The sequence below is a fragment of the Bubalus kerabau genome, chromosome 22, assembly GCF_029407905.1.
Source record: "Bubalus kerabau isolate K-KA32 ecotype Philippines breed swamp buffalo chromosome 22, PCC_UOA_SB_1v2, whole genome shotgun sequence".
Classification (NCBI taxonomy): domain Eukaryota; kingdom Metazoa; phylum Chordata; class Mammalia; order Artiodactyla; family Bovidae; genus Bubalus; species Bubalus kerabau.
Window position 1 is genome coordinate 44,793,455 of NC_073645.1, and position 22,329 is coordinate 44,815,783.

At 47.3% G+C, this 22,329-nt stretch overlaps 2 protein-coding genes across 2 annotated transcripts; one reads left to right on the forward strand and one right to left on the reverse strand.

The window, feature by feature from the left end:
• The first annotated feature begins 559 nt into the window (after positions 1-559).
• LOC129636725 (spermadhesin-1) lies at positions 560-7,860 on the forward strand. The gene is made up of 5 exons (XM_055560329.1): positions 560-605; positions 2,962-2,991; positions 4,073-4,208; positions 6,129-6,316; positions 7,856-7,860. The coding sequence occupies exons 1-5, from the start codon at positions 560-562 to the stop codon at positions 7,858-7,860; spliced, it is 405 nt and encodes a 134-aa protein (XP_055416304.1).
• A 3,862-nt stretch (positions 7,861-11,722) lies between these two features.
• C22H10orf120 (chromosome 22 C10orf120 homolog) lies at positions 11,723-14,961 on the reverse strand. Its single transcript, XM_055560363.1, has 3 exons — positions 14,483-14,961; positions 14,196-14,271; positions 11,723-12,478 (listed from the first exon to the last, which is right to left on the reverse strand). Exons 1-3 carry the CDS (start codon positions 14,680-14,682, stop codon positions 11,723-11,725), a joined length of 1,032 nt encoding a protein of 343 aa, XP_055416338.1. The 5' UTR covers positions 14,683-14,961.
• Positions 14,962-22,329: the final 7,368 nt, after the last annotated feature.

Below are 22,329 nucleotides of genomic sequence, written 5' to 3' on the forward strand. Positions count from 1 at the left end.
GCCCCACCAATTGTGACCCGCACACCTGGAGCAGACATGGGACCGTTTACCTGCCTTTGCCCTGAGTGACACAGGAGGGCTCTTAAGACCAGGCAGCTGGGACGTCAGACTGGTCCTTCTTCTGCCACTGGTGCCCTGAGATGTGGGCACGTCCCTTGGCCTCTCTGGGTCTCAGGTCCTCTCCTGTCCAAGGTGTTGTGAGGCTTATGCAAGTCACTGGAGGTGAACATGCTGAAGCTTAACCTTAGACAGGAGGGCTCCCAAATAAGAGTTCTGTGTGGCCATTGGTCCATGTCACCTATTATCTAGGACTGCAGGAAGAGGAGAGGAAGAAAAGAAATTGCTCATTATTTCCCAGGGGAAAAAGGCACAGAAAGTGTGTGACAAAGACACAAAGAAAGCAGCAGGCAGCCTGCTTCTCCTAGAGAACCCGGGACTCCCGCAGCCCTGCGGGGCTGGGCTCCAGGGGAAGAGGAGGTCAGGTGTCAGCTGCTGTGTGTATATAGCCCCAGGCCTCCGGGGCCAGGCTCACTGCTGAGGCTGGTGCCAGGCTGCGAAGATGAAGCTGTCCAGCGTCATCCCTTGGGCCTTGCTGCTCAGCACAGGTAAGCCCCTTGCCCCTGGGGCCTCTCTGCTTCCTGTTTAACCTAGAGAGTCTGTGCAGTTCACTTGTTGCCCAAGAAGAGGGTCTGCAAGCTGCCCTCCTCCAAGGAGATGCCACCCTTAGCCTGGCCTGGAGGAGGAGTGTCCAACAGGATGGTCCTGACCCACGGCTGAGTATACAGTGATTTTAAAACATTTTCTGGGCTGTCCGTCCTTGCTCTGGCATGCATTCCCTGGGCCCCCTCTGCTTTAGCCAATGTCCCCTGGGATGCCCTGTGGGACAGCCAGCTCTCAGCCCAGACCTGGAGGAGGTGAACCAGACGTGGTCAGCTTTGCAGGGGTCTTGGAAGTGTGATGGTGTGAGTGTTGTAGGTGGGACCCCGGCTGGACCTGATTGGAGGGTGGCATCCAAGGGGAAGTGGGGGCCCCTGCAGAAGCCCCAGGACAGATGGGCTGCTCTGCCTCTGCCCCCGGGATGGAGATGTGGCAGCAACACGAGCTCTGGGATGACCGGCAGGAGCAGCAGCTCCCAGCAAGGCTGAGGATGTCCTACGAGGGGAGTGGGGGTGGGGTCTTAGCCCTGCAGGGGGGCTGGGTGCTGGGCCTGCACTGAACATAGAGGGAACCACGAAGATTCTTGGTGCTGGAGGGAAAGAAGAGATGGCCGTGCCTTCAGGGAAGCCTGTCTCCTTCCTCCTTGCTCTTTCTGTCTCCTTCCTCCTTGCTCTCTCTGTCTCCTTCCTCCTCGCTTTCTGTGGGTCTTACTCTGTCCCCCCTGCCTTCTCTGTGCTTTTTTGCTCCAGCTCCTCTTTTCATCGACCCACACTCTCCTCCCCTGCTCCCCTGCAGGCAGCTGTGCTCATGACCAGGAGCCCAGTGGACGGCATGGGCTTGTGCTATCAGTGTGTGAGCACAGATCCTTCTCAGCATTTATCCCTGTCTCCTGTGATCAGGACCTTCCCATCTCCCTGGTCTGGGGCTGTGCGGGGTGGGGAAGGAGAGCCCTGCTCCTGGGACTCTTTGTGGGCAGCTTATAGGTAGAAACAGATCCATCAGAGCCCTTCCTGCATCTGCTGTTTCTCAAGCACCATCAGTTCAAATCAACAGATCAGGATGGCATGTTTTGGGGTGATGTGTCCTGAACTCCTCCAAGGGGCTGCTTGTTCCCCTGCTTCAAAGCCGGGACCTTAGATTCTAGATCAGAGGAGGTCACTGTATATGCAGGTCCGTGATGGGAAGATGTGTGATTCTGCCCTTGAGATCTGCTTTCAGAGAAACCTCGATTTGTATTTTCCAGAGCAGATGAGATGGATGCTCCAGGGTGGGGAGGTTTCCTTTGTGGCCCCCAACACTGTGCCACTTCGGTACTCAGGATGGGCAGCTGGAGATGGACCCCAGTGTCCTGGTTGACATCTATGGTCACATAGCTTCCAGAGCGCTTGTTGATTTCTATTTACTGAGGAAAGCAGTGTCTATGGGAAAGGAAATGAATGTGGTGGGAGGTTGACAGTGGCAGGGAGCATAGTGGACAGCCTCTCTGGGATGGGCACTGAGCTGTGTATGCGTGGACTGTCCTCTGGAACCAAGGAGGCTGTGACTATTAAATTTCCAGCTTACAGGTGCGTGGACTGAGGTTTGTGAGAATAAATACCTTGTCTAAAGCCATCCAGCTGTCACCTGAGGCTCACTGGGCCCCAGTCTGTTTCCTGAGCTGTGCTGTGCCCACTTATCATGCCCTGAAGATAAACTACAAGCCACAACAACAGAGGAAACAGTGATTGCTGTCAGGTCACTGACTCAGTTCCCTGATACGGTGAAACTTTCATAAATTAAGAATTCTCATTTCTTCTCAGCTGAGATTTTTATTCCATGTATTTACACCAAAAGCAAATTCATCATTAGTCTCATTGAAGAATTACAAGAAATACTCAAGTTATTTTTGAGTGCCTCTCTGTTCTGATTGGCCCGGGACTGAGAGGTTTCCTAGGAAACAGCAGGTTCAACCTGCCGAGCAGAAACTCCCAGGTTAACTGGAGAAGCCACTCAGCCTCCTGAGAGCTGACTTGTCTGACTGTGGCTCCAGAACCAGAACATTCATTTTCACTGAGTGGGCCTGAGAAACAGACAGTCACAGCTGAATGAGCGAGTCTTGAAGGCTAAGCTCCAGACTTCCTTCCTGCTCTGTCCCTGCAGGACCCAGCTCTTCCCAGGACGAGGGCAGCCAAGTATTGTGAGCCCAGCAAGATCCCTGGAAACACAGCCCCTCCTCACAGGGTGTGCACTGTGTGTGTTATATAGCCTTAACACTTCAGTAACTTCCAGCTTTTCATTTGTTGTTCTCTTTTGATGTCTTTCCAGCCACAGTGGATTCAATGGACTGGCTCCCCTGTAAGTACAGTCTTAATGCTTTACCATTTTATGCTCCTCACGGGGAGCAGTGCTTTAGGGCTTCAGTTCAGATGCCTCTCCTGGAAACACTGGTGTCATTTACCTTTTGGTTAAAGGAACTTGGCATTTCCGGAGCTGACCGTCAGCCTTGGTCTTAACAATCCCTAGGGTCCCATAACCTGACCTCCTACGACTCCCACCTTGTTCCTTCTCCCTCCCCTCCTCACCTCCACAACCCAGGAGCTTCCCCTGCCCTCCTACCTGCACAACCTCATGAGGCAGGAATGGGACCACCTCTCCACAGCACAGGTGTCCCAGGACTATGGAGCCACCTTCAATGGCTGGAGCCTGGAGGGCTGAGGGGCATCACCGTGTCCAGTGTCAGATATGAGAGCCTCCAGGCAGAGGGTGCATTGGCATCAGGGGGGTGCTGGGCAGAGAGAAAGTTTTCCCCCTGATGTGGGGGCTGATAGATGATTGAGTGACTGATGATTGATCTATCGATGATTGACTGATTTCCCTAGTGATTTTCAGGTCCAGGTAAAACTTGAACTCATTTGATCAAAACACCAATGACGAAAGTGCTATTTTATCTTCACTTTGCAAACAATGGGCTTCTCTGGCGGTTCAGCTGGTAAAAGAATATGCCTGTAATGTGGGATACCTGGGTTGATCCCTAGGTTGGGAAGAGCCCCTGGAGAAGGGAACAGCTACCCACTCCAGTATTCTGGCCTGGAGAATTCCATGGACTGTATGGTCCATGGGGTCGCAGAGTCGGACACGACTGAGTGACTTGCACTCTCACTTGACAAACAATTTTTTGCTGACAAGGTGTTAAACTCTTATATTTTTCAGGGATCAAAACAAACTGCAGTAAAGGGTATGGATCTCTTTAAAATTCTGAAAAGAGTAAAACCTTGAAAGCCACATTTTCCTGGATGCTCAGACTGGATGGTGGATGTCTGTTTGTGATTGGGGAGTGGGAGTCAGGACCACCTGCAGTGGGGTGGGCGAGGGGTGGCACAGATCCCAGCAGCCTGGTGCACCTTCTGGGAGACTGGAATCCTTTCTTCTGTTATAGGGAATACTAACTGTGGGGGAATCCTAAAAGAGGAGTCTGGAGTGATCGCCACCTATTATGGACCAAAAACGAACTGTGTCTGGACTATCCAGATGCCACCACAGTACCATGTTAGGGTGTCTATCCAATATCTCCAGTAAGTACTCAGTTGAGTGTTCTTTGCTGATGGTGTGGTTTTATGGGAAGGTGTCCCTCTTTGCCCCTTCCCGTTCCCCCTGCACCACCTAGCACACACATCCAGACACATCCTGACTCCAGCTCACTCCTGCTGACGACCCTGCATGGCCCCCTGCCCTCTGCATAGAGCTGACCCTCCTTGCATGGCTTTCAGATCCCTCCAGGGGACCCCGATCTCCCCTCCCTTCTAACCTCTTCTCCCCTCTGCCCCCTCTCTGAGCTGAGCCAGCACACACTGAGCTGTGGACCCACCAGACTGCTGGGCAGCTCTGAGCCTTTGCTCACACTGTCCCCTCTGCCTGGAAGGCACCTTCCACCTCTCCCAGACTCACCACCTGCTGCTTAGGGTCCTCATTTCCTAGTTCATGAGTTCACTGGAAGAACTTTTCCATCACACATGAAACCCCTTCTCTGACTCTGTCCACAGCTGGGCAGATCTTTCTCGGATTTGTGCCCCATATATTACCTGCTTTGGGAAGATCCCCTGGAGAAGGGACTGGCATCCCATTTCAATATTCTTTCCTGGAGAATCCCATGGATAGAGGAGCCTGATGGGCCACAGTCCATAGGGTCTCAAAGAGTTGAGCGACATGACTGAGCGACAATGCACACACCATTCCTGCCCATGTCTGAGTTTGTGCCTACAAGAAAGGGAGTCTTATTTTTGGCGGTCAAGAAATATTTTCTAACTAGTGAGTGCATGGATGAATGAAAGACTGAATGAACAATTAAAAGACAGAATGAATAATACTGCAACAGAAAGCACTGTCAATGTAGAAACAAGTTGTAGCATTTCTATAGTAGGTTACTCTTCACAGATACTAACACAGGGGCCACATTTCCACCAATTGCAGACCAAGTGATGTATAATCCACAGTGGTGGTTGAGACAGGTGATGTTATCTTGTGAATGAGGGCCCTGTCCCCCCAGACCTTCTACAGGGTTAGGTCTCCACTAGACGGAGGAGCTGCTCTGTGTGAGGACAACCTGGAGATGCCTACCTCACAGCAGGGCTCAGACCATCTACCGAAACCACATGCCAGGGCTGAAGGAGGCAGGCATTTCCTACATCACCATTTCTATTAGGATCAGAGGGACAGATTATTCTTAAAATTTTCATTATTGTTCCTTTGACCCTCTCAAAGGCCAGTTTTGTATATGACTGTCCTTGGGACCAGGAAGGAATCAGTCTGTCCAAGAGTGAGCTAGTATAGAGGGAGCTGAGTGTGTGTCCTGGTGAGATATCCCTTCCGTGTCTCATTTTAGCGCAGAGAGGCTCCAATCTCGCTCCTGGGTGGGACACACGCTGGTGGCTGAGAGAGAAAGACAGGGTGGGGTCAGGTCTGATGGGCAGGAGGAGACGGAGACCTCAGCAGGAGTGTGACTACCCGAGTGTGCACTTTGCCCACAGCAGGGAGAGCTGGATGCCCCTCTTGCCTCTCTAGATCCTGGAGGCTAATAGAGGGTCCTGGGTTCTTTGTGCCAGGGGTGCAGAAGGTGAAGCAGGAGTGGAGTCACACAAGCATGTCTGGGCCTCAACTGACTCCATTCTTATTGCCCAAGGAAACAGTCCTTAGGGTTGACTTTACTATTCCCTCCAGTGGCTCCTGATCCCAGAGTTCTGGGTGGGCTTCCCTGAGCCCCATCAGTGGGGCTGCTCAGGAGGCAAGGAGTCACCTGCAGCCCTGGTGTGGGGAGGGTCCTGGGTGACCACCATCCCCTCCTCCAGAAGGGTTAGTCTCCTTCCCTGTGGGCACCATGCCTGGGAAGTCTGGTGAGCAAAGCTCTGTGATTGCATTGGGTCTGGACAGGGGAGGCTGCCTGCTGGAGGGACCATGATTCCAAAGGCTGATGCCTGCCCTTCTTTCTGCTCCAACAGCCTCAACTGTAATAAAGAGTCTCTGGAGATTATAGATGGGCTGCCAAGATCTTCTCTCTTAGGGAAGATTTGTGAAGGTTCACTCCTGGATTATAGATCTTCTGGCAGTATCATGACTGTCAAGTACATCAGAGAGCCTGAGCACTCAGCTTCTTTCTATGAAGTGTTATACTTTCAGGATCCACAAGGTAGGTAAAAGGAGGCAGGCACCTGCTGATAAGTCCTCCTTCTCTGTGCATGGTACAGGGAAGTTGGGCGTGTGGTGTTTATACAATTGTTGAAATAAACTCGATTGTCAGCAGATGAGCCAGAGGCAGTGTGACCTAATGAAGTGAAGTGAAAGTGAAAGTCGCTCAGTCATGTCTGACACTTGCGACCCCATAGACAGTAGCCTGCCAGGCTCCTCTGTCCATGGGATTCTCCAGGCAAGAACACTGGAGTGGGTAGCCATTTCCTTCTCCAGAAAGATCCACCAGTTCTATGACAGCCTTTCTGCATCCCCAGATCTTGCAGTTGTGAAGATCTGACATGAAAATTCTTTTACAAGTTTTATTTTACATCTAAACAAGATGATCATTTCCTCTCAAATATAAAATTTCCCTTCCTGATCATATTAAAATCCTTTAGGCATATATCTGGAGAAGGCAATGGCAACCCACTCCAGTACTCTTGCCTGGAAAATCCCATGGATGGAGGAACCTGATAGGCTGCAGTCCATGGGGTCTCGAAGAGTCAGACACGACTGAGCGACTTCACTTTCACTTTTCACTTTCATGCATTGGAGAAGAAAATGGCAACCCACTCCAGTATTCTTGCCTGGAGAATCCCAGGGACCGCAGAGCCTGGTGGGCTGCCATCTATGGGGTCGCACAGAGTCGGACACGACTGAAGCGACTTAGCAGCAGCAGCAGCAGCAGCAGGCATATATCAATCAGTTCAGTTCAGTCACTCAGTCGTGTCCGACTCTTTGCGACCCCACGGACTGCAGCATGCCAGGCCTCCCTGTCCATCACCAATGCCCGGAATTTACTCAAACTCATGTCCATTGAGTCAGTGATGCCATCCAGCCGTCCCATCCTCTGTCGTCCCCCTCTCCTCCCACCTTCAATCTTTCCCAGCATCAGTCAGTTCTTCGCATCAGGTGGCCTAAGTATTGGAGTTTCAGCTTCAGCATCAGTCCTTCCAATGAACATTCAGGACTGATCTCCTTTAGGATGGACTGGTTGCATCCTTCCAGTCCTTGCAGTCCAAGTGACTCTCAAGTTTTCTCCAACACCACAGTTCAAAAGCATCAACTTTTATGCACTCAGTATTCTTTATGGTCTAACTCTCACATCCATACATGTGAAAGGCTACTGGAAAAACCATAGCCTTGACTAGAAGGACCTTTGTTGGCAAAGTAATGTCTCTGCTTTTTAATATGCTGTCTAGGTTGGTCATAACTTTTCTTCCAAGGAGTAAGCGTCTTTTAATTTCATGGCTGCAGTCACCATCCGCAGTGATTTTTAAGCCCCCCCAAATAAAGTCTGTTTTCACTGTTTCCACTGTTTCCCCATATATTTGCCATGAAGTAATGGGACCAGATGTATATGTAACCTAAAACAAACCAAGCACAGTCCCTCAAGAGTGTATTTTTTCCTCATTAATGATTGACTGCAATTTCACCCACATGTCAATTGGAAGAAAATGCTCCTTAAACTCTACTTAACCTGTTCTCCATCCCACAGCTTAGTGATCTCTGCTCAGGCCTGAGTGGACAAGCGTTGCAAAAGAGAACAACATTCCTTGAAGACCCTCTGGAATCAGCTGCCCACAAGGAGAGGCATCTTCTGATCACCTGTCTAATCACACCTGCTGCTCTCAGCCTGTCACCTCCATCCTTTCCAGCCCCTGGTCTCCTAACTACAGAAAGATTCCTTACTACTGGGCTTTAGATTGTTGCCAGTCTTGTGGTTAGTTCCTTCTCTTTATCATTATAATCATTTTGAATAAAGTCTCTTTACCTGAGTCTGGATTTTGTTTTAGTTGGTGAGTCCTGGTGTCACAGGGTTGGAACCCCAGGCATCGCTGAGAGTAGTTGAAACCCCTCCTGAAAGTCTTTATGCCCAGAGGGGTTCTCATTGGTCTGAGGTCTATGTCAGGACAAGAGCTCTGTCTATTTATGATTTTCCTCGCCTGCACAAGGAAACCCTCTACAGACATAGCAATGAGACGCTGGCCCGGCTTCCTGCCAAGTTTCAAGCAATGTGCTTGAGGATAAAGAATCTTTGGTGAGGATATGTTGAATGTCTTTTGATTCCCACCATCCAACTATCAATTATATTGCATCATAGTCCCTTTTAAAGGTCTGCAGAGAGTAAAAGATAAAGTTCACATGGTTTGCGGGCTCATCAAGTCGGGTGATGTTGCATTTTTTCAGACCAGGAGTTGGGAGGGTCAAAAACAGGGATGGCACAGCCCCTTATAAGCCTGGAGCTGCTTCCATGTCCCTTTCTTCTGTTCAGAGAGGAGGGGGAGTGTGGGGGTCTTTTCATTAACTTGTGGGGAGAACCATCAACTCCCTCAGGCACAATAATCTGTGTGTGTGGACCATCCTGTTGAGGTCAACTCAAAAAATCACGCTGGAATCTCCCTTCCTCAAGTGAGTTCTCTGAAGGTGATTTTTCTTTGTTGATATTGTAGATTTTAGGATCTTTTCCAGTTCACCCCCCACCATCCAGCATAGGCATCAAACCACAATCCGGTTCCATTTTTCACTTCCTATTGAAAACCAGTCCATAGAGTTTACCCACCTTAGCAGAGTTTTATCAAACCCTTCTTCACCTGACCTTCCCTCCCTTCTAATGTCTTCTCCCCTCCGGCCCCTCTCAGGGCTGAGCCATCACATACTGAGCTTTGGACACTGCACACCTTTGAGCAACTCTGAGCCTTTGCTCACACTGTCCCCTTGGCCAGGAGTCCATCCTTCCAACCTTCCAGACACATCTGCCTGCTGCTCGGGGAGCCCCATGAAGCACATCCTGGTTCAGCTGAAGGACTGACTCTACCATTGCATCTTTGTGCCTCTCTCACTTGCCTCATGTAGATCTCAATGAGATTTAAGTATACAGGGGCTGTTAGTCACTCGGTCATATTCGAGGCGATCCCACGAGTGGAGCCTGGGCCACCTGCATTGCAGGCAGATTCTTTACCATCTGAGCCACCAGGGAGGTCAAGCATACAGTATCAGTTGCTTATTTATTCAGTGCGTACCATTGCGGCACTCAAACTTTAGGGTCAGACTAGTAATTCTTAAATGAATGAATGAGTGATAAGGTCAGATTGTGTTTTCAATGTTCCAATGAGGCTCTGCATTTCTCTCCAGGCAGTCTTCAGTGTTAACATGGGAGTCACGTTTCCCTCAACGGTAGGCTAAGCCAAACACAGACCAGAAAAGATGCTGAGACAGAAGATGTCATCTGTGTGAGGAAGGGTCTCTGTCCTTCCAGATTTGACATGGGGTCTGGACCTACACTAAGTTACTCTTGTGTGCCCAAGGATGAAACGCCTTGCAAATGGCTGCAAAACGGGGTTTAGACTATTCAAACGTTGCTTCTGTAAACTTGAAAGAGTGTGGTCAAGAATCAAGACTGGGGTGCAAACTCAAGGAGGTGGGATTGACAACACACGCATTTCCCATGGTTTATGTAATTTCTCGAGGGTTCAGATGGTTAGATGGCTCTGAAAACTTCCCTGCATTGGCCCTTTGCCATTTTCAGAGATTTTGGGCTCTTCTTGTCCTTATCTCTGGGAAGGCTCTGTTTGGTCAAGGGTGAAACCTGTACAGAAGGTCCTGGTTCTTCCTGGACATGTCCCCTGCCTCCTGCTAGATCCCTTAGAGCCTCCAGCCTGTCTCTTGTGAGCAGGGCACGTGCTTGTGGCTAAGTGAGGATAAAGGAAGGGATCAGGAGTTAAGAGCAGAGAGGGCTTTGAAGGCCAGAGAGAGAAGCAGAAGGACCTCCTCAAGACTAGGAGGGTGCTCCACAAGAATATGGACACAACTTGTGCCTCTGATCCTGCTCTTGGACGCAAGAATGGCTGCTGGAGCCGGCGGCCCCACCCCCAACCCCATCTGCCTGAGGAGGGGGGGTCAGAAACCAAGAAGTGGCTACACACTCAGGTCAGAAGGAAAGCTCTGCTTCTGAGGACAGAATAATGAAAGGTTTTATTTTCTGCAGAAGCATTCATCCATCTCTGCGAGGCACTCGTCAATTGCTTCCTCAGAGTTCCTTCTCCGGGGCAGCACTGTTTAACCTCAGTTGGTGTATTATGTTGCTTTTCCCTAGCATCTACCTAGAGAAAAGAATTCCTGGGTAAACAGCTCATCATGAAGCCCCTTGATGATTCAAGGGCGTGGGGATGGCAGGCAGGTGACAAATGGAATGCTAGGGACCGGCTAGGGCATGGCTATCTGGAGCAGAGCCCCTTGGAGACTCTCCAGGCATTCGTGCACAGCCCAGAATCCTAACACCTCCAGGGTGACCATGGGGTTGTCATAGACCTGAGGGAGACTGACTGATGGTCCTGGGCGATGTGGCTATAATGACCTCTGGCTGTCACAGGAGGGGCCGTGGACATGTGGACAGAAAGCCTTTGGCCACACTGATGTGGGCAATGGCCATGCATCGGGGTGTCCCAAAATGACATGGGTCAGAAAGATCATGATGACATTGACAGTGACTCCTCAGAGGAATCATGAAAAACATCAGCCCAGAGTCTATTTCTCAAAGTTGCTTCAGCTTTGATTCCAGTTGGACACATCTGTGCTTTAGATCTAACCTTCCTTCTCTCTCACACAGATGCCCAGCCCCAGACCACACACTGTCCAGGTGAGAACCCAGCGTCCCATCTCAGAATGTCCCTTGTCTCCCTGCCCTTCCCCCCATAACATAAACCAGTCCATGTGTCCCTTCTGGACATATGCTTATTCTACCACCGGCAATGTCCGTGCGCAACAGGGCTTCTTTTCAAGGATCTGCAAGGCCTTGCAGAGTTTACACTTGCTTTGTGTGTGTGTGTGTGTGTGTGTGTGTGTATGCTCAGCTGCTTCAGAAGTGTCTGACTTAGTGTGATCCCATGGACTGTCTCTGCACTGGCAGGTGGATTCTTTCCCGCTGTACCACCTAGGAAGCCAAAAAGAGCACAGAAGTGAAAGTTGCTCAGTTGTGTCTGACTCTTTGCAACCCCTTGGACTAGACAGTCCCTGGAATTCTCCAGGCCAGAATACTGGAGTGGGTAGCCTTTCCTTTCGCCAGGGGATCTTCCCAACCCAGGGATCGAACCCAGGTCTCTCTCACTGCAGGCAGATTCTTTACCAGCTGAGCCACCAGGGAAGCCCAAAAAAATATTAATATATATGACTGAATCACTCTGCTGTACACCTGAAATATTGTTAATCAACCCCATTACAATATAAAATAATTTTTTTTTAATGAAAAGTTTTTTAAAAGTAAAAAAAAGAAAAAAAAGAAAAAAAAAGAGAAAGGACACCTGGGGCAGAGCTGCAGGAGTAATAAGGACCAGGAGGCTGGGTTACCATGGAGATAAACAAAACTTTAATAATGATGGGAAGCAACTTTGCACATGTACTCTTTCCAGGCATTCTCTTCCTCCAGACGGGTGGCCTGTGATGCATAACTGGGGTAGATCCCCCGAGACAGAAAATCCTGATTCATTAGCATGAGGTCGCCAGGAAATTCTGACACGTGCAAAAGACTTCTGTTTGTTAAGCCAGTGATGGACCTTTCCGCTTTCTTTGCAGGGAAGAATGGTTTTAGATCGATTGGATGGTACGTTATGCATTTTTTGGGTTCTTCTGACTTGAAAATGACGTTCATTTTAATTTCCTGTCTTTTGGAGGTTTTGCTCTCTGCCTCGCCTCTCCCCTTTTGATGGGCATCGTTACCATCGTCGGCGTTGCAGTCATCCTGGCCTTCCCCAGCCCTGGCCCTTGCCATGGGGCCCAGGCCCCCTGCAGGCAGAAGCGACGAGCTCCTAAACCTTTCGATGTAGGGTAGGAGCTGCTTGCTCCGCAGGGCTCTCGCCAGCTGCATACGCTCTATGTGCTTGCTGACGTTCAGCCTCTCCCGCCGGGGCATCCTGAACTCCTCCGGGGACACGATCACCTTGGCCGTCCACATTTTCCCCAGGGGCCCACAGATGGCACAAGGAGGGGTGTGTTGCCTTCTATAATCCACCGCCCGTTTGTTGTCTGAAGACAGCGTCTGTAGTTCCTTGAGCATTTTCCGTTCTTCCTCTTGCTTGTAAGTCAGAAACCTCCGGGCTGCGACGGTGTGAACGCCACCTAGACGCTGACGAGGGAAAAGGTGTGTGAGTCCATCAGTCGTGTCCGACTCTTTGCAACCCCATGGACTAGAGCCTGCCAGGCTCTGCTCCAGGCAAGAATACTGCAGTAGGTTGACATCCCCTTCTCCAGGGCCAATGGGCAGGGGGCTGGGGGGTGAGTGGGGAGAGGTGGTGGTTAAAATCTCAAGGGGATTGATGTGTTCATTTGTTTGTTGGTTAGTTTTTTATAATCCACATGTGGGTGAATTTCTACAGTATTTGTATTTCTCAATCTGATTTATTTCACTTAGTATGGGCTTCCCAGGTGGCTTAGAGGGTAAAGTATCTGCCTGCAATGCAGGAGACCCAGGTTTGATCCCTGGGTCAGGAAGATCTCCTGGAGAAGGAAATGGCAACCCACCCCAGTATTCTTGCCTGGAGAATCGCATGGACGGAGGAGCCCACCAGGCTGCAAAGAGCCAGACATGACCGAGCGACTTCACTTCACTTAGTATCGTACATCAAGGGTTAGTAAAGGGGAGAAAACAAGAGTAGTGGTTACCAGAGAAGGAAGAGTGGGGAGGGGAAGGGAAAAAAGGGTAAAGGAGATGAGCTGTAAGGTTATGGAGAAAACTAAATTTTGGCGGGGAGCACACGTAGCACATAGAGAAATATGAAACCCAGCGTTGTACACAAGACGCTGATGTAATTGCTGAGTTCTGCTGCAGGTCACAGGTGTGAGGCCCCTGTACCAAGGCCACAGAAGCAGAGCCTGGAACCAAGGCTAACTGAGCCCCTTTGTAACCTTACCAAAGCCAACCGGGCCCCTTTGTAACCTTACCAAAAGTCCCCTTGTTCATCACTAACAAGCTTCCTGATTCCCAGTTAGGCAAAGATGCCCACTCCAGTAAACACCCTGTCGCACTCCAATCACCTAACACCAGCCTTCCAGTAGGAACTGTCTTTGTCTTGAGGCTATAAAAATTGGCTATTAACTCATGAAAGTGGTCAACTCTCCCTGGCTTGTCAGAAGTTGTCAGCCTGTTGCACTCGAAATGCCCACTTTATCTCTGCTATTTTTTTTTTTTTTTAAATAAAACACTCCTTTCTGCAGTATTCTGTGTCCGGAAATTCTTTTCCCACCTGCTCTCGGACTGCCTCAACAATAATGTTCTAAATCAATGTTACCTCAACAACAACAAAAACATAAAAATATAGCATTTACGATGGAAAATTTTTAAAAAGTTCTCAATGGGACAGGAGCAAAGGACACGCACAGAAAGAATTATCTAGTGGCTCCCTTGCCCTTCATCTGTGAGGGTGCCCGAGACCCTGTATAGTGAGAATGAGGGTAGATCTTTGGGAACAGATGAGCCTGGTTTCAAATCTGACTCTCCTTCTCACCTACTATGAATCTGAGAGAATTGTATTGATCTTACCCCTGTGAGGTCTCCATAAGATAACATATATGAAAGCAACTAGTGCAAGATAAGGGCTCAAGAAGAGGCCGCTTCCGTGATTTGTTATCACTTGTAGTTACAGTCCTGCTTGGGACTTTGTAATAAGAGAGTATTTTGCTTTTGCTAGGCAAATATGGAAGCCACTAGTTAACTCAGCCAACTCTCCTCCACTGCTTGGGAGACTCACACCTGTGTTGCTGGTGGTTTTTGAAACTCTGACTCTCCTAGCCTAACTGCCTGGATTCCCTGGAGCCTCCCTGTGTATAAATTTCACAGCACTTACTAGGATCTCTTTCTCCAAGGGAGAGTATTTCCCGAGGGCGATGCGTGGGTCTGACTTGTAGAACTTGGTCCATATCCTGGAAGGCAGAGAGGTGTATTAGAACTCGGAAATGGTCTTCCTAGTTTTGCCTTTTGGAGTGGGAAATCTCACAAAGGCTGATGCCACGTTGATCACAAAGGGTGATGCTCTGTGATCACAGTTTCTACAGCCACAGGGTGGGCTCTTCCATTTGGCTTCAAATCTGACATGGGTGGGAGGGAACGGACCAGGACCACAGTTACACTCACCCCAGTGGTGAAGCGGGGCATAGATCCCCTTGGGAGGACAGGGACTCTTTATTCAGGAAGGAATCGCTTATATTGAATACGCGCACCGGTATTCCATTCTTATTTAACTTCCCCTCTGTAGTCATCCTCTCTTGGGCCCTTGAATCTCTAGCCCTCTGTTTTCCAATCTTCGGACAGCCATTCTCCCATTCTCTGATCATACTCTGGCTCCAGGCTAGGATGGGAGGTGTCAGTGCCTGGAGTTTCTTCCTAAGACAGCTTTAATGCGAACCCAAATGACAGTCACAAACATCTTGCATCATAACTGGCCTACGTGGCAGCTATTGTGAGGTCTGAGTTTAGGCATCAGATGATCCCCTGGACTGAAATGGACACACACTACCATGGTCTCGGTATGTTGGAGTCCAGAGAAATAGAGTGGGCAGAGAAGTGTAGCTGGGAGACGATCTGACCACGTCAATGCCACTTATAAGCCCATAAAGACTGCTCAGCTCTTTCTGGATGAACACTCATGACCTGAAGTCTCTCCCTGGTATTGGCTTGCCTCTCCAATCTTAGCTCCAATCTTAGTTCCTCATGCTCCATCCATGAACTCTATCCATGGTTCTTGGAATCAGCTTCTAGACATGCTCCCCTCATGTCTCAAATATGCCTCTCTGCCTTGACAACTTGCTTATCTTTTAGGGCCCAGCTTACCTGGAAATATCTCTGAGAAATACTGTTAGTGCAAAAATCAAGGCACAAAAGTATATACATTGTAGACAACCTTTTTGTATTGAAAAGGAAAAAAATAAGCATGTATACTTGCATTTGCATAAATAAACACTAGAATAATACATGCAAAAAATGTCGTAAATGGTTATCAGAGGTGGGTACCTGGCAGATATGGATAAGGTGGTAATGGGTCTTTTCATTGTGTACATTATTGTTTTGTACAGTATTGTTTAGAACCATGAGAGCCTATTACCTTTTGAAAAAAATGAGTTTAAAAAGTAAAGAAGCAGCTCATGGAAGATGATATCTCTGACAAGTACTGGTCCTGAAGCTTTCCTTTGCTTCTACCAGAAAACACCCCTAAGTGGGGATATGTCCAGAGCTCATGCCCACAGCAGCCATCTAAAATGCACCAATGCTCCTCTCACATACTCAGGCAATTTCAGTTCCCTAGAACAGCTGTGAACCTGGAAATCAGCAGCCAGTGCCGTGGAGCGGTATAGACAGTGCCTCTTGCCCTGTATGCATCGACTCACACATTTGTCCTACACACAGCCATTTGCACAACCCACACAACACCTGGCATATTGCGTGCACTGCACAAATGTTTGTGGAACAACCAATGACTGGTACATGATAGAATATTAAGGACGGGGACTTTCCTGGTGGTCCAGAGGCCAAGACTGCACTCCCAGTGCAGGTGGCCTGGGTTCAATCCCTGGTCAGGGAACTAGATCCCACACTCTTCAACTAAGAATTTGCATGCCTCGACTAAAGATCCCACTTGCCACAGTGAAGACTGAAGATTGTGCCACAACTAAGACTTAGCACAGCCAAAAATATATATATAAAAAAAAAGATTATTATGGATCTCGGTTCAGATGGTAAAAATATCCACCTGCAATGCAGGAGACCTGGGTTCAACCCCTGGGTTGAGAAGATCCCCTAGAGGAGGGCATGACAACCCACTCCAGTATTCTTGCCTGGAGAATCCCTATGAAAAGAGGAGCCTGGTAGGCTGCAGTTCAGAGGGTCGCAAAGGGTCGGACACGACTGAGCGACTAAGCATGGCACACATCAAAAAAATCAAGTCTTAGTCAAATTTCCAATAATACACTCAGGATGTAATGTGATATTTTTTTAAAGACCATACAAAACTTATATAAAGTATGATCTGGGTGTGTCAATACAACAGAATTCAAGAAGAAAAAGGACTAGAAGGAAAAACACAGAGATACGAGCAGTAGACTGTGGGCTAGTGGAGGATATTCTAGGACTGGCCATGGACCTGCAGCCTGGTCCCATCCAGGTACTGAGATGGAGTAGCTATGGCCTTGTCTCAGCAGGTTCAGGTAGAAAAAGGTGGCACAGCTCCTCCAGGCATCAGAAAGACAGTGATAAAGGGCACCCTGTCATGCTGCCCAGAAGTGATGTCACCATGACTATGGTAGGTTTGGGGTGGGAACTGGAAAAAGAGAGAAATTTATTTTAAGAAATTAGCTTACATGATTGTAGAGGCTGGAAGGTCCAAAATCTGCTGGCGTGGTCCAGCAGGCTGAAGACTCTGGGAGAGCCCATGTAGAGGTTCAAGACCACTGGGAGAATTGCCTCTTGTTCAAGGGACATAAGTCTTCAGTCTATTCATGCCTTCAGCTGATTGGATGAGGCCCACCCACATTATGGAGCAACAGGCAATCTGCTTTACTCAAAGTTTGCTGATTTAAATATCAATCTCATCCAAAGACACCCTCACATAACTATCCAGAATAATGGATCAGACCCAAGCATGACTGGGCATACATGTGTGCTAAGTTGCTTCAGTCGTGTCTGAATCTTTGCAACCCTATGGACTGTAGGCTCCTCTGTCCATGGGATTCTCCAGGCAAGAATACTGAAGTGGGTAGCCATGCCCTCCTCCAGGGGATCTTTCTGACCCAGGGATCTAATCATGGTCTCCTGTATTGGCTGGCAGGCAGTTTCTTTACCACGAGCGCCACCTGGGAAGCCCTGGCTGGCACTATGGCCCAACCAAGTCAACACATGAAAGTAACTCTCAAATCTACTTCTAAGTATTAGGTTTTAATGATTTGCTTCATTTTTAAATAGCTTTTTAATATCAGGGTGCTTGTTTTTGTGCATAGTTTTGCCCATTTTTGAGCTTCGTATGAATAGATTCATACAGTATGAATTCTTTCACACTTGCATTTCCCCTCAACATTGTATTTTCCAGACTCTGCTGTTGTTATGCTTGTAGTTCAATCATTTTCATTGTCATTTAGCATGATCGTCTTATTTATTAAGCAGTCTTCTGTTGCTTACATTTGGATTTTTTTACTTTGGGGAGCATGATTGTACAGGTTTCCTTGCAGTTACTCTGTTGGGTGCGTACCTAAGAGTGAAATTGGTAAGCCCTCGGATACGTGTTGGAGAAGGTGATGGCACCTCACTCCAGTCAGTGCTCTTGCCTGGAAAATCCCATGGACGGAGGAGCCTGGTGGGCTGCAGTCCATGGGGTCGCTAGGAGTTGGACACAACTGAGCGACTTCACTTTCACTTTTCATTTTCATGCATTGGAGAAGGAAATGGCCACCCACTCCAGTGTTCTTGCCTAGAGAATCCCAGGGACGGGGGAGCCTGGTGGGCTGCCGTCTATGGGGTCTCACAGAGTCAGACATGACTGAAGTGACTTAGCAGCAGCAGCAGGGTATGTGTAACTTCAGTTTCCTAGAGAATTCTCAGCTCTGTTCAAAAATGTCTTTATAATTCACCATCCCACCAATAATGTATGAGAATTCCTTTTTGCCAACACTAGTGGGTATGTTGCGATATGTCATTGTGGCTTTAATTTATACTTTAATGATTACAAATGAAGTCCAATACTTTTTCTATTGCCCATTGAGATTACCCTTAGTGAAATGTCTATTCAAGACTTTTGTCCATTTTTTCTAGTAATTGCTTTTCTTATTGATATGTACAACTTCTTTACATATTCTTTTTATAAGCCTATTGCCAGTAAAATATCTGCAAATATCTGCTCCTACTCTTGACTAGCCTCTCCCCTTTCTTAAAGATGCCTTTTGGGGGTGAGAAGAGTTGGGTGATTGGGATTGACATATATACACTATTTATACTATGTATAAAATAGATAACTAATGAGAATCTAGTGTATAGCACAGGGAACTCTACTCAAAGCTCTATGGTAACCTAAATGGGAAGGAAATCTGAAAAAGAGTGGATACATGTACATGTGTAACTGACTCACTTCTCTGTACAGCAGAAACTAACACAACACTGTAAAGCAACTATACTCCACCAAAAATTAATTTTTAAAAATATACACAGTACTGTATATAAGACAGATGACCAACAAGGACCTACTGCACAGCACAGGGAAGTCTACTCGGTATTCTGTAATAGCATATATGGGGAAAGAATCTGGAAAAGAATGGATATACGTATATGGATAACTGAACCATTCTGCTGTACATCTAAAACTAATGCAGCATTCTAAACCAAATATACTCCAATACAAAATTAAGTTTAAAATACATCCTTTATTCCAGCTGCACTCCAATTTATGAGCCTTTTCCTGAATGGTCATTGCTTTTCATGGATTGTTTAAGAAAGCATTTCCTGTCCTAGGTAGGAATGATAATCTATATACATACTGCATATATATTTATGATTTCTCATATCATTCTCTAAAAATTTCTTTTCTTTTGAACTTAACTTCCTACCTTTTTTTCTTTAAGTACATTTTCCAACTTATTTTATGACTATCAAGGAGTGCTCATACATGTGTGTGTTTGCGTGTGTGTGTATGCAGGTCATACACCAAAACGTCCAAGATTCTCTTCCCCCGCTAGCCACACCTGTCCCTGCAGTCACCTCCTGGGCTCTGGCGCCCTCTGGTGGATTTTGCCACTCAGTGAAAGCTGGCTCTGCAAAGACCCACCAGCCACCCCAGCTCTCCAGGGCTAAGGTTCCCTACAGACATGGCCCCCTTGGTTTATAAGAATGGTGCTCTTTTCTAACATTGCGCTATATTCAGACTTTATATGAGAGGCTGTGTGCTTTAGAATGATAGTTCCCTTTACAAACCCATTGGCTCTAGGCAGACCAGTTCAGTTCAGTTGCTCAGTCGTGTCGGACTCTTGGCGACCCCATGAATCACAGCACGCCAGGCCTTCCTGTCCATCACCAACTCCCGGAGGTTACTCAAACTCATGTCCATCGAGTCGGTGATGTCATCCAGCCATCTCATCCTCTGTCGTCCCCTTCTCCTCTTGCCCCCAATCCCTCCCAGCATCAGGGTCTTTTCCAATGAGTCAACTCTTCGCATGAGGTGGCCAAAGTATTGGAGTTTCGGCTTTAGCATCAGTCCTTCCAATGAACACCTAGGACTGATCTCCTTGAGGATGGTCTGGTTGGATCTCCTTGCAGGCCAAGGGACTCTCAAGAGTCTTCTCCAACACCACAGTTCAAAAGCATCAATTCTTTGGCGCTCAGCCTTCTTCACAGTCCAACTCTCACATCCATACATGACCACTGGAAAAACCATAGCCCTGACTAGACAGACCTCTCTTGGCAAAGTAATGTCTCTGCTTTTCAATATACTATCTAGGTTGGTCATAACTTTCCTTCCAAGGAGTAAGCATCTTTTAATTTCATGGCTGCAGTCACCATCTGCAGTGATTTTGGAGCTCAGAAAAATAAAGTCTGACACTGTTTCCACTGTTTCCCCATCTATTTCCCATGAAGTGATGGGACCAGATGCCATGATCTTCGTTTTCTGAATGTTGAGCTTTAAGCCAACTTTTTCACTCTCTTCTTTCACTTTCATCAAGAGGCTTTTTAATTCCTCTTCACTTTCTGCCATAAGGGTGGTGTCATCTGCATAGCTGAGGTTATTGATATTTCTCCCTGTAATCTTGATTCCAGCTTGTGCTTCTTCCAGCCCAGCATTTCTCATGATGTACTCTGCATATAAGTTAAATAAGCAGGGTGACAATATACAGCCTTGACGTAATCCTTTTCCTATTTGGAACCAGTCTGTTATTCCATGTCCAGTTCTAACTTTTTCTTCCTGACCTGCATATAGGTTTCTCAAGAGGCAGGTCAGGTGGTCTGGTATTCCCATCTCTTTCAGAATTTTCCACAGTTTATTGTGATCCACACAGTCAAAGGCTTTGGCATAGTCAATAAAGCAGAAATAAATGTTTTTCTGGAACTCTTGCTTTTTCCATGATCCAGCAGATGTTGGCAATTTGGTCTCTGGTTCCTCTGCCTTTTCTAAAACCAGCTTGAACATCTGGAAGTTCATCATTCACGTATTGCTGAAGCCTGGCTTGGAGAATTTTGAGCATTACTTTACTAGCGTGTGAGATAAGTGCAATTGTGAGGTAGTTTGAGCATTCTTTGGCATTACCTTTCTTTGGGATTGGAATGAAAACTGACCTTTTCCAGTCCTGTGGGCACTGCTGAGTTTTCCAAATTTGCTGGTATATTGAGTGCAGCACTTTCACAGCATGATCTTTCAGGATTTGAAATAGCTCAACTGGAATTCCATCACCTCCACTAGCTTTGTTCGTAGTGATGCTTTCTAAGGCTCACTTGACTTCACATTCCAGGATGTCTGGCTCTAGTTGAGTGATCACACCTTTGTGATTATCTGGGTCATGAGACTCTATTTTGTACAGTTCTTTTGTGTATCCTTGCCACCTCTTCTTAATATCTTCTGCTTCTGTTAGGTCCATACCATTTCTGTCCTTTATCGAGCCCATCTTTGCATGAAATGTTCCCTTGGTATCTCTAATTCTCTTGAAGAGATCTCTAGTCTTTCCCATTCTGTTGTTTTCCTCTATTTCTTTGCTGTGGTGGATTGCTTTGTAGTAGTAGATCGCTGAGGAAGGCTTTCTTATCTCTCCTTGCTATTCTTTGGAACTCTGCTTTCAAATGGATATATCTTTCCTTTTCTCCTTTGCTTTTCGCTTCTCTTCTTTTCACAGCTATTTGTAAGGCTTCCTCAGACAGCCATTTTGCTTTTTTGCATTTCTTTTTCTTGGGGATGGTCTTGCTCCCTGTCTCCTGTACAATGTCACAAACCTCCATCCATACTTCATCAGGCACTCTATCAGATCTAGGCCCTTAAATCTATTTCTCACTTCCACTGTATAATCATAAGGGATGTGATTTAGGTCATACCTGAATGGTCTAGTGGTTTTCCCTACTTTCTTCAATTTAAGTCTGAATTTGGCAATAAGGAGTTCATGATCTGAGCCACAGTCAGCTCCCAGTCTTGCTTTTGCTGACTGTATAGAGCTTCTCCATCTTTGGCTGCAAAGAATATAATCAGTCTGATTTCGGTGTTGACCATCTGGTGATGTCCATGTGTAGAGTCTTCTTTTGTGTTGTTGGAAGAGGGTGTTTGCTATGACCAGTGTGTTCTCTTGGCAAAACTCTATTAGTCTTTGCCCTGCTTCATTCCGTATTCCAAGGCCAAATTTGCCTGTTACTCCAGGTGTTTCTTGACTTCCTACTTTTGCATTCCAGTCCCCTATAATGAAAAGGACATCTTTTTTGGGTGTTAGTTCTAAAAGGTCTTGGAGGTCTTCATAGAACCGTTCAACTTCAGCTTCTTCAGCATTACTGGTTGGGGCATAGACTTGGATTAATGTGATATTGAATGGTTTGCCTTAGAAACAGATCATTCTGTCGTTTTTGAGATTGCATCCAAGTACTGCATTTTGGACTCTTTTGTTGACCATGATGGCTACTCCATTTCTTCTGAGGGATTCCTGCCCACAGTAGTAGATATAATGGTCATCTGAGTTAAATTCACCCATTCCAGTCCATTTTAGTTCACTGATTCCTAGAATGTCGACGTTCACTCTTGCCATCTCCTGTTTGACCACTTCCAATTTGCCTTGATTCATGGACCTGACATTCCAGGTCCCTGTGCAATATTGCTCTTTACAGCATCAGACTTTGCTTCTATCACCAGTGACATCCACAACTGGGTGTTGTTTTTGCTTTGGCTCCATCCCTTCATTCTTTCTGGAGTTATTTCTCCACTGATCTCCAGTAGCATATTGGGCACCTACTGACCTGGGGAGTTCATCTTTCAGTATCCT